The sequence below is a fragment of the Conger conger genome, chromosome 11, assembly GCF_963514075.1.
Source record: "Conger conger chromosome 11, fConCon1.1, whole genome shotgun sequence".
Lineage (NCBI taxonomy): Eukaryota > Metazoa > Chordata > Actinopteri > Anguilliformes > Congridae > Conger > Conger conger.
Window position 1 is genome coordinate 7,105,770 of NC_083770.1, and position 16,944 is coordinate 7,122,713.

Here is a 16,944-nt window from a genome sequence, read left to right on the forward strand (position 1 = left end):
CGTACTGCTGTATGCAACGTGTCAGCATTAGCCTAAGGGCTATATAGTGGCAATGCTTGCACATTCCAAAACTGACTGCTGATTGCCCGTATACAGGCTCATTAACAGAACAGTACTAATCATTTCCATGGCTGCTAAAGCAAAATTATTTCGTTAAACAAAACGAAACGTTTTAATTGGAACATACTTCTCTGTGTGCCTGGTCCTATCTTATACTCCACAATAGGCGCGTTTGTAGAGCACGATTGAAGGAATATCTCCCTCTCTCTCCCTCTCTCTCACTCTTTCTCCCTCTCTCTCTCTCTCTCTCTCTCTCTCTCTCTCTCTCTCTCTCTCTCTCTCTCATAACTATGTAAACGTTAATTGGAACGCTTATTCGAGATAATTATTAATCAAATTGAATCAAAATTAGATAGGCTATTCTTATGTTGTTTCACAACATAAGACCACGCCTGTGAATATGAAAATGATGATAACGATAAACACAAACCCCCGCCTCACTATTTTGCCACATTCGTAGGCAATTGTGGTGAAATAGCGCCACCCCATGGATTTTACTTCACAACCTCTGGTTACAAAATAGTACAGCGCAATCACCTTCTTAGGGACAAAAAAAACGAGTTTATTTCCCGCATGAAAAGTCCAGTATCCAATAAAATATGTTCGAAAATCACATGTTATTTTCTGACCAGTATTTTTAAAACAAGCGCAGGTTTATTCTTAATTGTACAGACTAACGTTGCGTCCATGTCAGTCAGTGGACTCCCCTCACCTGGCATTTAGCGAACATTTGAAGGTCGAAGGTCAAAGACATCGCAAACATACCACTGTAGAAAACAAGTTTATTAGACAAATTATACACAGAAAGCTTCGCCACTTGTAACAGAGGCCTCAGTTTGTTCCATTTGAATAATATGCAACACATACAACAAAATAGGCCTATATTAAATACTGTACATTGTAATCAGTTGAAAATTATCAAGTAATCCTGTATGTTCTATGTACGAAATTAAAAATGTTACAGGCATAGCAAGTTTTGAGCATGCTTCTTTTTAAGAACTTGCCTCCTTCATAAATCATTGAACCAAACTGAAACCAAGAGCAAATGAAATGAATTTTCTGTGAGAGAATTGGAGAAATTGTCAGTGAAGTGGTATGGCTGCTAAATCAGTGCTAGGCTTATATGTTTCTCTTTAAAAATCCCATCAAAATTAGCATCAACGTGTAAAATGTACATTTTTATAATGTCTCTTCATTTATACTAAAGCAATTTAAAAATGTTGGCTGTTTCCTATTTTCATTCGATAGCCATAGCTTAAGAAAAGAACATCTAGAATGCTTGCATCAACACTGTCGCTGTTCTCTACGCACAACATTTGCAATTTAGTCTTAAGATAACGAACTGAAAGCTCATTCTAAACAACTAACATTATTAAATATTAATACAGTGTTAGTGAAAAGGTTTGGTTGCTTTTTTAATCAAAATGTGTTTTTATCTTTTTTTTTTCCACTGCACCTTAATGGCCTTGTTTAAACAATTGGCACTTAAAAAAAACAAAAAACATTAGATAAACATTATCCTTAACATTTAAGAAATAAAATGAAGACAAAAGAGTTCCTAAAGGATTGCTGTAATATCCCTGCTCCAAATGGCATGACGATTTATGATTGTGGACTCGCTCTTCATTGGACAGTAGAAGAACCTCCTGGGCCAATCAGAAGCTGAGGCTCTCCAGTAATGGCCCTTGACCTTTCCTAGCCTTACCATGAACTTCCATGAGTGCGCGGTGGTGATTTGTACACAGCAGTCAGCAGGTGGCATTTCGAATAAGAATGTCAAAAAATGACATTTTTTGAACTTTGACCTTAGTCATAACTAGAAAAACGAGAAAAGAAAATGGCTGTAATGACACATGATGTGAATCAGAATAACAGGATAGAAGTCCAAATTTCTGTTTCAAAACCAGAAGAGAAAAAAACAAGTAGACACCTCAGCACAATGTTTTTTTTTTTTTTTAACTTTCTGACCAAACACATTCCACGCATTAAGATTTGTTATATTTAAAACAAATTCAATTAAAGACAGACAAGTAGCCTTAGCTGCAGTTAAAGTCCTCTTTCTTGTGGTTGTCTTTTTTTTCTTTTTTTTGTCTTTCATCTGTTTCTTTTAATTGTTCCTCAGATCATTTTAAGTGTTTGACTTGAGGCTCCCACCTTGCGATAGCCAGCACTATACAAGTGGGAACATATCAGAATTACATACAATCACATACAGGTATGCGGGCACTGGTACAGTGCAGTAGTATCGATGGGCTTGAGTCTTGTGTGCATCAAGATGGCGGCCGGGACTGGGAACGTCAGCTCAGCTACCGGAGAACAGCGCTCTCACACCAGACAACAATTTATTTTTCGGGCCTGAAGCGATGCTGAGCGACATGAGAGCACTCAGCACCACGGACGGAAGATCCCTCTCCATCACGCAGAAGGACAGATCGGCAGAGTAAACCTCGAGTTATTGCAGGTACGGTACGCGGATCGTGTCGAGAGGGCGGGTCTTTTTAACCCCCCCCCCCCCCCCCCCCCCCTTCGTTTCTACAAAAGTTACACCTCCCGCACCGTCTGTAGAGATGATCGCTCTCTTCTTTCGGAAGAGCGGCCCTCCGAGAACGCAAAACTGAAAACAAGACTCACCCCCCCCGCCACGGCGAAAAAAGAAAAGAAAAAGAAAAACCCCGGACGACAACAATGACAAAGCAAAAAAGTACCCTCCTCCTCTCTCCTCTCAGTTCAGGAAGGACAAGCACCCCCCACCCCCACCCCCCCCCATCACCACCACCACTTCGCCCACCAAAGCAAAGCGACAAAAAAATAGTAAAACTTCGAAAGATTTCTATGTACATATCTCTCGCGCGAGTGTGCGTGTGTGCGCCTGTACGTGTGCGTGTGTGTGCGTGTGAGTGAACTTGTATTCGTTTTTTTCGCCCGGCGCGCCCTCGCTCCGCCCTAAATGGACGTGCCCCGGTCGGGGTCGTTGCCGTAGCCGAAGCTGGGCGCGGGGGTGGGCTGGTACGGGATGGTGGACATTGTCTTGATGGGGCTGCGGAAGAAGCCTCCGTTGGGGGCCCGCTGCCGGAAGGGCCCCCCAGTCCGGTGGTCCTGCACCGCCCCGAAGTTGAAGCCGGCCGCGGCCTTGGCGGACAGGCTGCGGCTCAGCGTCTGGATCTGCTCCGGGATGAAGGTGGTGGTGGTGATGTGCGTGTTGCGGAAGTCGCTGATCTGCTCCAGGGCCTGGCGCGCTGCCGGCAGGGAGTCCATGTCCAGGGGCGTCAGGTCGATGGAGGAGGTGGAGAACTGCTTGTGGGGGCTGTCGTCCTCGGTGCACAGGCTGTTCACCCTGCGGTGGAGGTGCTCCAGGTCGATCTCTTTGTCATCCTGCAGGGCGTGGGGGGGGGTGTGCGGGAGGGCCGGGGGGGGGGGGGGGGGGAGGGAGGAAGGAGCCGGGGAAGAGGGACGTCGTTACAGGACGAAGAAGGGTAAGAGAGGAATGGAGAGAGGGAGGAGGGGAGGGGGAGGGAGGTCGTAGGGAAAGCAGTGGGGGGAAGAAAAGAAAAAAAAAAGGTTGGTGAGGAGGGAGCAGGGATTCGTGGGTGAATTTGTGGAGGAACAACAAGGATATTTCAAGGAGGAAAGCGTGGATGGAGGTGGAGAGGAATGGAGCGGAGGTGATCGTGGGGAGTTGTGGGATGGACGACAGACAGAGGAAGAAGGTGTAGGGGGAGGTGGAGGTGGAGGTGGAGAGAGAGGGACAAAGGAGGAGGGGAAGAGAGACGCGGGCTGAAGGCAGTCAGGAAAACACAGAGATGGACACATTCCAACGAGGGGAAGACTCACTGTGTGTCTGCACTAAGGCCCCTACGCTATCGGGAGGGGTTGAGCTCAGCTGGCACCAGCCAGAGGTGCAGTTATACACACAAACGGCAACACTTAAAACTCAAAAACCTCTCAAAGTCACTTGCCGTCAATTACTATTACGAGCAAGTCTTTTCAGAGCCTTACCCGTGGGTTGAGGAAGACATTAATATGGAGAAAGGTTGTGAGACCACATCAGCGTAACAGCATTGACCAACACCCTGGCAGTAGATGGAGAGTATATTGCAATTATTTGGCAAAATATCCGAGATATTTATGTGCAAATGGTTACATTTAATGCACAGTTTCACGGGCGTAAAGGCCACCGTTTATCAAATGCTGAATTCAAGGTCTCTGGGAGGGGAAATAGGCATAGCGCAGTCTCTCCTTGGACTGCTGGTTGCGACAATTAAATTACCCTGATTTTGCTGATCCAGACAAGTAAACCAAGTGCATTCGCATGAAGAACACAGTGTCCTGTATCACAGATTCCCACGCCTTGCATTTTGAGAGGAGGGGTCTCATGCTCGTGTAAAATTGAAGGATTTCTACCGGGGGTATGGCGCTTCAATCGGCAAACAAAGGGGCAAACAAAGTGCCCTTACCATCCTTGCAGTGGAGACCCTTCCCCAAAGGGGTGCGGAACCACTGACCGTGAGTAGTAGGAGGGGGGTGGGGGGGTGGGGTGGGGGGGTATTGTCGCCATGGCAGCAGTGCAGAAGCAGGGTTCGCCATGGTAACTGTCCTTCAAAGAGGGAGGGGGAAGGAGGGAGTGCTGTTTGGAAGGACCTAGCCTCACGTAACACATGGGGGGGGGGGGGGGGGGGGTCAACGGGGGCATGGGGTGGAGGAGAGTGGTGATTCAGAGTAGAGGAATGGGGAAAGTTAGAGAGAAAGTCACAGGAGACAAGTCAGTCAGACAACAGGAACAAAATGGCCGACCCAGGGAGAGCTTTCCACTCGTCTTCCATGTTCATTTACGACAGCAAATGAAAGGGGGAAGACAGAAAAGCCATGAGATGGAGAAGAATCACTTAACTCTAGGGCTCCCTTAAAGTTTAAAGTGAGTGCTTTGTTAACTTACAGACAAAGCATCACCTCGGACTATACACTTATCGTCTATAGGTACAGAGAAGAAATCCCCCAGATTTCTACACAATGCGTGGTGCATTGGAATGCGTTTCACATTTTGCACCTCTGACTGGCGTGTCAAACAGCGAGAACAAACGACGCCCTTCGACAGGCAGCAAAGTGATGGTGATGTCACCCTCGAGTCGTTAAACAGAGAAGCTTATCTTCCGGAGAGCCAGGACTGTTTCCCGCTCCAGACCGCCGTGTTGTCCTGGGAATTGTGTCAGGATTACTCTCTCCGCTTTAGCGACCGATCGTAGCAAGGACACAAGTAATCCCGTGTGCTCATCAGAGCGAGCCCTCACCCCGGTGCAGTCAGGGCTGTGGTCCGGCCACCTCTTACAACACTCAGGGTCGCTACAGAAACCCCGCGGCGGGACTGTAAAGAGAGGGGCGCGCCGTACGCCATAGTTGTACTCTTGGAGTCGAACACAGCAAATTAAGCGCTGCGCTATTATTTCTAATGGGGGAGCAAATGCCAAGCAGATGGTTCCGGCGAGGAAAAAGCAAGCAAGCAGAAGGCGAAGTATCCATCTCGATTTGCTGGGAAAGGCCCAGATGCGGCAGGAACTCCAGCGACTCGTTGCACAAACGGGCGGAGCTAACGGGGGAGCTAAAGGGGGGAGGTAACGGGGGAGCTAACAGGGGAGCTAACAGGGGGAGCTAACAGGGGGGAGCTAACGGGGGGCTAACGGGCGGAGCTAACGGGGGAGCTAAAGGGGGGAGCTAACAGGGGAGCTAACAGGGGGAGCTAATGGGGGGAGGTAATGGGGGCTAATGGGGGGCTAACGGGGGGAGGCAAAGGGGGAGCTAACAGGGGGAGCTAACGGGGGGAGCTAACGGGGGGCTAACGGGGGGCTAACAGGGGAGCTAACGGGGGAGGTAAAGGGGGGAGGTAACGGGGGCTAATGGGGGGAGTTAACGGGGGAGCTAATGGGGGAGCTAACGGGGGGCTAACGGGGGCTAATGGGGGGAGGTAACGGGGGGAGATAATGGGGGGAGTAAACGGGGGAGTTAATGGGGGAGTTAACGGGGGGGTTAACGGGGGGAGGTAACGGGGGGGTTAACGGGGGGAGGTAACGGGGGAGTTAATGGGGGGGCTAACAGGGGAGGTAACGGGGGGGCTAACGGGGGGAGATAACGGGGGGAGATAATGGGGGGAGATAATGGGGGGAGGTAAAGGGGGGGGGCTAACAGGGGAGGTAACAGGGGGAGCTAACGGGGGGAGTTAACGGGGGAGAGTTCCCGCACCTCTCTGCCTCCAGACACGGCCTGGGACTGTGGTGGAGGAGGGGAGGAGGGGGAAGGCGTGATGGGCTGTAATTGACGTTAACTAAAAACGGCTTTTCGCTCTCGACCCTGCTCGCACCTGCGTTCGGCACCGCCAATTTGCATATAAAGTGCAGCAATTTCCTCTCCGGTGAGGTGAGCGAGGCGTGTTCCGCTCCGCCAGGCCCGATGGAGCGGGAAGAGCCTCTCCGCCAGGCCCAGAGACGCAGAGAGCCGCAGGCCGCAGCCAACAGTGATGTTTCTCTGCACCGGCTGCATGGGGGGCACTGACCGCAAGGCTAGGGGCACTCGGGGGGGTTCAAATCCCACTTGGGGGGGTTCAAATCCCACTTGGGGGGGTTCAAATCCGACTTGAGGGTTCAAATCCCACTCGGGTTGCTTCTCTTGTATCGGCTACAGCAGAGTAACAAATGTTCTGAGAAATAACTCGCTGAGACTTGTCAAAAGGGGAACAAGCTAGTTATTCTCAAGCGATGTGCCAAAGGCAGATTATGTGTCACACTGCACCCTGCCATCCAGTTACTATTCAAATTTGCCGGCGTTAACTCATTTGAAGTCGCACCGGGAGCAATTCCACCGCTCTGCCTTTCTCTACGCAGGCTTTTACCGGGACAGAACAACCAGTTGTTGGAGCATCGTTATCCATCACAGGGAAGCAAATCACTATCATGTCCGTAATTGTGTTTTGCCTTTTCACTCCAGGCCCTGATGTGAAAAAAATAAATAAATAAAAAAAGAGGGAAAAAAAAAAAAGTTAAAAATTATAATTAAGTCTGGGTGAAAGGTGAAGTGGCTGATGGGGGAGGGGGGAGGGGGCCGGGGGAGAGGACAGGGATGAGGGGGAAGACGGAAGCGGGAGGAGTGGCCCAGCATGCTGGCTGTGTGGGCGGGGCCAGGGAGGGGCCCTGCAGACGAGGGCCGTGCATTTCAGTTTCACCTGACAAGCTCTGTCTTGTCTGGCAATCATGCTGTGTGTGTGTGTGTGTGTGTGTGTGTGTGTGTGTGTGTGTGTGTGTGCGCGCATTATTGTGTGTGAGAGAAAGCGGGAAAGAGAGAAAGATAGAGTGCAGGCAGATGGGAGGGTGGCGGAAAGATTTTAGAGGCAGGGGTGAGCAGAAAAAAGACAGCATAGTCATCACAAAGAGGTCTGCGTTTTGTGTTTGTTTTTGTTTTTGTTTTTTTTTGTTTTTTTTTTATCTGAGGAGCCAGATACCTGGAAGGGTGAGATGTAATAATGGCATTTTGCATTGTTCTCCCACGCCCGCTTTTACCCAAATCCTCAACACAGAGTACTTATCTATAAAACAAAAAAAGGAATGAAATCTTTCAGCCAGACAGTAAATCAGACATGATTTGACAGAATCAAACATCTTGAGGTCAGGAAAATGAATATAACAGACATTGCTTTTGGAGCTCAGTACCCCTCCCCCTCACTCAATTGCACTGTCACTTAGTGGCGCCACGAACACCCAGGGAGTTTGGTGGGTATCGTTTCGTCGACATAGATCAGCCTAAAACATCAATTCCTCTTTTCGTTTTCAAATGCGGGAGCCTGAGAGGACTGAGCCGCCGTGTTACGCGACTCTTTATTCATTTATATGTTTTAAATTCCACGGCTCTCCAGAGCACGTATTCGGATCGAGCATAGGCGCTTTTTTTTTTTGGAACGTTTGTTTTTTAAAAATGGTCGTTTTGTTGGGTAGAGGACTGAGCTGGGTGAGGCGGAGGGGAAACTCTCTGACAGACTGTCGGCAGGTCGTTAAGCCGCGGCACAGCGAAGCGACGGCGACAGTGAGATGACAGAGGAGCAGAGGGGTAACGTTAAACGGGGACACGCTAAAACTACGAAGCATGTCGCTATGAAGTATGTGTGTGCGGGAGACAGAGACAGAAACGCAACTCCGTCCCTTCTGCGGGAGAGACGTGCACTGCGACAGAACGAGTGAGAGTCTGGGGGCGACGTCGCGCTCCGTAGACTGAGAACGTCGCAGCGAGCGCGCGCCCTAAGTTTTGGCGCCTCGCTGACAGGCAGGCATCGCCGAAGAGGTGTAACCTTGGTAAAGCCCGAGACGCAAAACCTAATGCGAAACAAAAGAAAACACGAATTGCTCCTGATGCGTTTCTCGGTTTTACAGAAATGAGATTTGCCTTGTTTTTACAGCTGTGACGGCAGATTCTGAATGGAAAGTCTCGTCAGGAATGTGAATATATAATGTGCCTTATTTTCTGCACTGTGGGGCTTAAGCGATTTTCTCTCTGCCTCATGTTTAAAACTTAATTCCAACTGGTCAGAATATATATAGCCACTGCTTCTTTTTAAAGTTGCATGAGGTTGAAAAATGTCAGCAAACTAAACAAAATGTGTGGGCAGCACTGTCCACAGACTGAATACAGCGCCGGGTGAACATCAATAAAAGATGACATCAGACTGCTGGGGTTGACTGTGCAGACTAATTTATATTACATATTTTGTGGAGCAGTGGGTTTCTATTGCTTGTGATGGCAAAAAAACCGAACCCAATGATGCGTAGGCTTGTGCGTAGGTGGTAAGTGCACATACAGGGCACTCTGTAAGTTTTTGGACAGCGACACATTTTTTTGTTGTTTTGGCTCTGTACAGCACATTTGATTTCAGACGTAACATTTGAGGTTAAAGTGCAGACTGTCAGTTTTAATTTGATGGTACTTAGTATCAGTATCAGTAGAACCCTGTGGGAATTACTGTCCTTTTCAGACAAAGCTCTCCCATTTTAGGTGACCAAAAGTAATTGGACAATCTTAAATACAGTGAATTGGTTGCAAATCATTTGCATTTGAAGACTCCATGAAGGCCCATAGACGTCTCCAGCAGCTGGGTATTTTCCCTGGTGATGCTCTGTCAGGCCTGCGCCACAGCCAACTTCAGTTTCTGTTTGTTCTTTGGCATTTTGCCTTCAGTCTTGTCTTCAGACGTTTCACATGAGCCGGTACGTCTACCTCCACCACATTTCACACGAGCCGGTACATCTCAGATAAGGAGGAGTTCATTTATTTTCTCTCTCAATCACTAATCAGATGGAGTCTTTTTTTTTTCCCCTCAAATTCTTGTTGTGGAGATTGAGCCATTTTGCTGTGAACCCTCTGAAGTTATGCTGGTGTAGTCTTCTCTTCAGGGTAGACTTTGACACATCTATGCCTACATCCTGGAGAGTGTTGATTTGTTCAACATGGGGTTGAAATGAGGGTTTTCTTGACAATGAAAAGTTCTGTCTTCCATGTTCTGTGGTTTATCAGGTCATTTGCTATTGCTGAACTCACCAGTGCGTTCTTGCTTATGAACAATGAAACACACAATGTTTTGGCTGCACGCTGATAAATTCAGCCTCACGACAATTACAATTACAAGCACTGACAATTATTCGTCCCTCATGTTGAGAGACAACAGCAACAATGCCACACTAAATGGCATACTAAAATCAACTCAACCCTTTGTTCCTGTAGATTTTGTGTGCCTGAACTAAAGCTGGCCTAGAAACAGCTGAGCAGCCAATTGTTCAATAAATTTTGCTGACCTAAAATGGGGGAACTATGAATAAAAAGGGCTGTGCATGACTCACCTGATATGGATGTAAATCCTCCCAAATTCAAGCAGTCTGCACTTTAACCTCATACTCATTGTTTCATTTCAAATCCCTCGAGTGCAGCGTCAAAACAAGAACAGTCTTGACGATGTCCAAATACTTTCACACTGCATCGTCTGTGTGTCCCGTTAGCAGAATAAGAGGGCACAAATGGAAATTGGCAAAGGAGAAATTCCGTACAGATGTTAGGAAGTATTTTGTGTCACACAGCGAGTGGTAAATGTGTGGAATAGCTTGCCAGCGCATGTAGTGGAGGCAGAGACAGGGGGTTTTCAAGACAAGGCTTGATACAGTGTTAGATTCTATTTAACTTTTAGGCAAACTAGGCAGTAGGTACACTTAGGGGTAGGAAAAGGTGAGCAATGCTGGGCTGAATGGCCAGTTCTCGCCATTACCTTATGTCATGTTGTGTATGAATGTGTTTGCCTGTGTGTGATCCTTATGTGTGTGAATATACGTGTGTTAGTACATGTGTTGGTGCGTGTTTGTGTTTGTGCAAGAGAATGGATTCAACGTGAGTGAAGGGGGTAGGGGCCTGGTTATGGGGGGGGTGGGGGGGGGGTGCCCTTATTAAAACCGGAGTGCGTCCATGCGCACAGAGCCATTGCTTCCCGCTGTAGTGCGTCACACCTGCTGGAGCACTCTGGAACGCTGCACTTGGCCCAGTCGGATTTCATTCCACAGTAACCATGGTCACCAAGAGCGGGCTGGGATGTGGGTTTCAGCCGAAAAAAAAAACGAATATCAAAGGCTCTACAAGATTCCCCTCCCCTCTTTGGAGTCGTTTTTTTGAGACAATACATCCGAATTGTGAACCTTACAGCTTATGAAATATCGGGCCGGTTTCACAGACACAGATTGAGCCTGGTCCGAGACTACGTTCAATTTTGAATGGATATTCTCAAGACAAAACTCAATTTAGTCTAGGATTTAGCTTAATCTGTGTCTGCGAAACCAACCCAAAATGTCTCACGATAACACTTAAAACCATTCTTTCATGAGAACATCTGGAAGATGTCAAGACAGTCTCTGTATTAACTGCTCCATTGGCAGGTACAACGACAATGACAATTACCATTAATGATATTACAATGGCTAAGGGTATTATTATTCCTTATGACTATGAAATGACTACATCATTTGGTGATGTTTTATTTTACAGCCTGTTAATTACCTAGTTCTTACTGGGTAAATACCAGGAACTTATGATTTCAGAGGTAAGTACTATGAAACTAACTGTAAAACATACTTACATAGTACTTATGTGCGGTACTGACTTTGTTTCTTATTACTTACCACTGAAATCAAAGTACTTACACAAGTAGCTGTTTACTTATCTATAAGTAGTAGGCAATGAACAGGCTGTAAAATAAAGCATTTCCCATAATTCTCCTTCTGCTACTTATATCCTCTCATGTTCACAACTGCAACTCGTAAACTCATCATAAAGATAGTTCAATTAAAGACAGCCAGGCACACCGTCCATAGGTAAAATGGCCGCCAGCCTGTGAGGCAGCATGCTGCTCGTACTGACAGATAAAAGCTGCTGTGACAGTTGGGGGTGGTGGTGTGTGGGGGGGAGTGGTGCCGCGGAGGGGAACCAAGGAGGGGGGGGGGGACAGGCTTCACGCAGGACAGCGCTCCGCTCCCTGATCAAAAACACTTTGAGCTTCTTCGCGGATGGATAATGAAATGAAAGATCCATTTCTTTAAACTTAAACTTCTGGCAGGCCCCGTGCTGACACAGAGGTCCGGTTCAATTACCCGCCGGCAGAGAGGGGGGCGATTGGGGTCAAGTTCCGAATTTGCAGAGTGATGCAGCGGCAAGAAACGCACATAAAATGACTGTTAAAAATGACTGTTAAAAATGACTGTTAAAAATGACTGTTGATGTTTTTTGCTGTGTTACTATCACCTCCGCCTGCTCGCTGCGGAGTCGAGAGGATTTCATCTCAAAAGGGTTTAGCTACTTGCCAAGACAATGCTGCTTTAAATCAAACGTACAAAACCTGCAAGTAACTTACCTGCAAACCAACTATTTTAATTAATTGGGTTATCTGCACCGCGGAATTTGCATTCCATATTGGTGTTGTTAATCTTAATTGGAAATTTAAATTGAATTGTGAGGTATTTATTTTATCGCAAACTAGGTTTTAATTGAGCGCAAATTGAACTGAAATGTGTTTACCTTATCAATGTTATTGTATTGCTTTTCAGAGTCACTTCATCCTTTAATTTAGCATATTCAGTTTTTTTTTTATTTAAACAAATTAATGTTTCAATTTTATAAACAATTAATTTGTTTAAATTACACCCAAAAGTCATTTACAATTAACATCATTGTTTTAGTTTAAATCCAAATTTTGTTTATATTAATCACAGACTGTTCCCCACTGATTGACCACAAGTGAAATAGAATAGGTGCTTTTTTCTCCATTTTCTTGAGTAAATGAAATTGAATAATTTTCACTGAGTATCACAGAGCTTCACACTGTGTTTCATAGCACAGGCCTCAAAGGCTGCTGTTCGGGTTTCAATTCCAAATGAAAGTAGAAGGTTTCAGTCGCTGCTGAAATACTGGGGGTCAGTTGCCATTAAGCTATACACAGGGGACTCCAGGTTCGGTCTGACATGAACGCCAGCCCTAGTCCTGTAAAATGTCCACTGTTAGTGCACCTCTAACCGAGTACATACGAGTCCACTAGGGACCAAATGTGTGTTGATTTAACACTGGAAACATTTCCGTGTATCTGTAAGTGGAGTTTAGTTATTCAATGTAACATCTGGACAAAAATAAATGGATGTTATGCACACCTTTAGCAGTGCACACCCTCTATGGCCTTGTATCTAATTGTTTTAAATGGAATTGCATATGCTAAATACCTGTTATGGGCATAAATAATAACACCGCTCTGTAATAAGCGAAACTGAAATCAACTGGCGTTCATTTCTGTTTTTCCTTAAGGAAGTACAAGCAGTCCTGAACAACCTGAACAGCACATTATGGTAACAAATTTATGTCCATATAAATGAATGACTAAATAATAAATTCTGTCTAACCAGCCAATCCACAATATTTCATCAAAGTAAGTGGCCTCAAAACGCAACCCGAGTCCCTCTCCCGGGGTGGGCTGAGGCCGCGTGCTCGCTGTTTTGGGCCGTGTCAAGAGTACTTCATGAGCTTTCGCGAGGTCTGGCGTGCCCGTTCCCCTTCGGGTTGAGAGTGCGTTTATGTCTCTGTCTGCTTGTCAGCATGCTATGAAAGCTCCTCTGTCCCCCGTGCGCGTCTGTCTGCGCGTATGTGAGTCACTGCACCGAAAGCTCCGCCTCCGGAACTACACTACCCGCAAACCCCCACACCGTTCGCTTCCATCCCTGGAACTACACTACCCACAAACCCCACACCTTTCTCCTCCATCCCTGGAACTACACTACCCACAAGCCCCCCCACACCGTTCACCTCCATCCCCAGAGCAACACTACCCACAGCCCCCCACACCGCTAGCCTCCATCCCCGGAACTACACTACCCACAAACCCACACACCATTAACCTCCATCCCCAGAACAACACTACCCACAGCCCCCCCACACCGCTAACCTCCATCCCCGGAACTACACTACCCACAAACCCCCCCCCCCCCACCCACAAACCCCCCACACTGTTCGTCTGCGTCCCCGGCCCGGGTCCTGGCGACCCCCCCCTCACCTCCTTGGAGGGTACCCGTGAGCCCTTCCGCCGGGTCCACCAGGTCTCCACCATGGCGATAAGGCAGGAGAGGACCACGCCCGCCGCCAGCACGCAGAACACGCCGGCGAAGCTGTGTATGTCCAGGGCGTTGCCGCGGTGCTGGGTCTGCACCGTGGAGTACAGGTCACAGGGGCTGTCGCGCGGCCACCATTTGAGCTTCAGGATGTCCATGTCCCCGTTCTGCTGCAGCTCCAGGATCCTGCGGGCACAAACGCCGCCGTTACTCCTCCTCCCGCCGTCAAGAGGGCCAATGAGAACAGATTCTATTACTGTGTAACACCTCTCGCCCCCTGGGATTTGCGTGCTTTTACACAGCCTCATTTCTCAGCCGGTAAAAGAAATATCAGCACTTGCTGCATCTGACCCTGTAAGCCTGTGTTGTGCACACAAACAGTGGAGGGAATTGCCTTCTGCTCGAGTCCTCATCGACGGTGGGGTGTCAAACATTATGTCGAAGCAGGGTACGAAATGTTATGCCCAGTTTGAAAAAAAAAAAAAAGGAAGAACCCTAAAAAATATTTACTGTAATCACACTACACTGAATTGTGGGGGTTCAGGGCCCTGTTTCACAAAGCAGGATTACTCAGCAAGCTGGATAACTGCACTGAGTAAATAAGGAACATGACCTGAAGTAAATGGAGCTATACTGGGTTTTGCTCAGCAGGTATCCAGCTAACCTCAGGAAATAACCCCTCTGGTTGGCTGTGTGCCCTTCTGCCACTCCGTAAATCCTCTTTGTGACAGTCTTCTCAGTGACAAAGAGATTGAATCACTATCACTTCAATCACCGAAACATTTCTCAGACACAGATATTTTCCGTTTTCGCTCAAGGTTCGTAATCTTTGATTTTGTTTTTTATGAATAAATGATGAATTTAACCTTTTAAGTTGTGAAATCACCTTATTGTTGTTTTTTTAGCTTTATGGATCAATGCTACACACATGCTACTCCTGTTCACTGCTATATTGCTGATCCATATGTTGTGAAGATCAGTGAACCTACACAGCATGTGTGTAGCATTGATCCATAAAGCTAAAAAAACAACAACAACCTTAGTCCCACTGTTTGTGATTTATGAAAAGCCACAGATGCAGTCATTTATCACCATTTCCCTCCAAACGCAATGACTGCGCCATGATCTGCGCAGACCGTAACCTTTCACGAATGCTCTGCTGCGAAACGATAAATCAAATAAGGAGCGTTCTCTCAGTCAAAGGGGTGCGCTCAACAGACAAGGTCAGCCAAGGGTTTCTGCAGGACTGCTGATGCAAAGAAGAGGGAAGTCCAGGATTAGCCTGAGTGTAGTCCTCAACCTCTGGCACTGGACTACACCTCCCATCAGCACCTTTGTAATGTCACCTGAGGACGAGCTCAGTTCAGCGCTGCCCCCAGGTCACATGACACAGGATCAAGCTGTGATTTTCCCAGTTCAGTCCCAACACTGGACACCAGAGGGCAGCATCTACCACATTATAATGACTGAATCTGTGAACACTTGAAATGACAAGTTCATTTTTAATTCTTTTTTTTTGTCAGGGGGTGGGGGGTTAATATATGTTGCTGTGTAGCTTCGGGGCTGTGCCATAATGGTGTTATACGACAGAGCTAAGAAAATTATGATGTGAGAAAGAATCAGCTTAGAGCAGATAAGGGTTTTTGTTCAACGACTGATTTGAATTACAGAGAAATCTCTTTGCCTACAGGCCTAAGAGAAAAAAATACTGGACACAGAATGCCTTAAACAACAGGGGAGAGAGTGGAGACATGCACATTATCAGAACCATACAGGGACACACGCACACACACGCATTCACATACGGACACACACACACACACCCGCGGACACACACATGTACACACACACTCCCACAGACACGCACACACACACATGCACACACACTCCCACAGACACACAAGCATACACATGCACACGGACACACACGCACACACACACTCCCACAGACACGCACACACACACAGACACACGCATGCACACGCACTCCCAGAGACACACACGCATACACACTCATGCACACACGCACACACACACACTCCCACAGACACACACAAGTACTTGTGCACACATGCACACACACTGACCCATGCATGCATACACACACAACAAACCTCTACAAAGTATCAAAAAAAGGTAATTGCTAGCATTATTTTTAATGAAATTAGACATATTTTTGCAGTGTAAAAAGCATATTATCTTGCATTAATACATAGATATTAATGCAGTGATAAATAATGAAACCCACATTGTGCTGGGAAACTAATTGACATAATAGCACAGGAAACTCTGGGTTAGGAAAAAGACGAGCATTGTGCGGCAACTTCATCAGAAATGCTAATTCATTTTTTAATAATAGAGGTTCCCTTGAATAGGTGGATGAGAAAATGGCTTAATGCAGAAATACAACAAGTGCTCGGTAATATTCCAGCGAATGCAATGGTTAATATCTATATCGCTGTAATTTTTTAATCAGTCGCGCGTAGTCTTGCATGCTAATAGCTGTATCTTCACCATACTTCGCCCATAAGAGCTTCAGTGGAAGAGCTCGCATTTTAAAGAGCCTGCCTCTTCAGAAAAATGACTACATTAATCTATCAATCTATACGGAGGATTTGCATACTTCAAAAAATGACATTCTCCGAGGGCTTGATCAGGTGTATCTTAGGACAGGCACTACATCATGAAGGAACACTGCACAGAGACTCTGTCCGGTAGGCTCTTTGTATTTCTGTGATGGATGAGCATAAGATGCTGTTACACATATTTAGTATGTTTAAAGCACTTTAGGCTCTCCTTGTATTTACAGTGCATTTACAGTCTCCGATTATTTGGACAGTGGCACAATATCTGCTCTTTGGGCTGTGCACTCCAGCAGATTGGATTTGAAATGAGGCAAAGAATATGAGGTTAACTGTAGACTGTCGCCTGTAATCCGAGGGTTTTTACATCCATATCGGGTGATCCGTGTAGGAATTACATCTCTTTTTAAACATGTTCCCCCATTTTTTGGGGACCAAAAGTAATTGGGCAGTTGGCTTCTCAGCTATTTATGATTAGTCAGGTGTGTTCAATCGCCTCCTTAGTGCAGGTACAGTATTTGAAAGCTTTCAGTGTCTAGTCTTGATTCTAGGCTTTCGGTTTGATTGAGTTTGTTATTGGTGTTTTTCAGCATGACGAAAGTCAAGGAAGCCATTACGAGGCATTTGACTGATCTTGAGCAGATAAGATG

The 16,944-nt window shown here is 46.7% G+C and overlaps 1 protein-coding gene across 1 annotated transcript in view; it reads right to left on the bottom strand.

Moving 5' to 3' along the window:
• Positions 1–2,863: 2,863 nt before the first annotated feature.
• Positions 2,864–16,944, bottom strand: part of grid2 (glutamate receptor, ionotropic, delta 2) — a 243,616-nt gene continuing 229,535 nt past the window's right edge. The window contains exons 14-15 of the mRNA XM_061260515.1: positions 13,658–13,898; positions 2,864–3,432 (exon numbers count right to left, since the gene is read on the bottom strand). Coding sequence (XP_061116499.1) covers positions 3,004–3,432; positions 13,658–13,898 — 670 coding nt within the window. The 3' untranslated portion in view covers positions 2,864–3,003. The remainder of the gene's footprint in view (positions 3,433–13,657; positions 13,899–16,944) is intronic.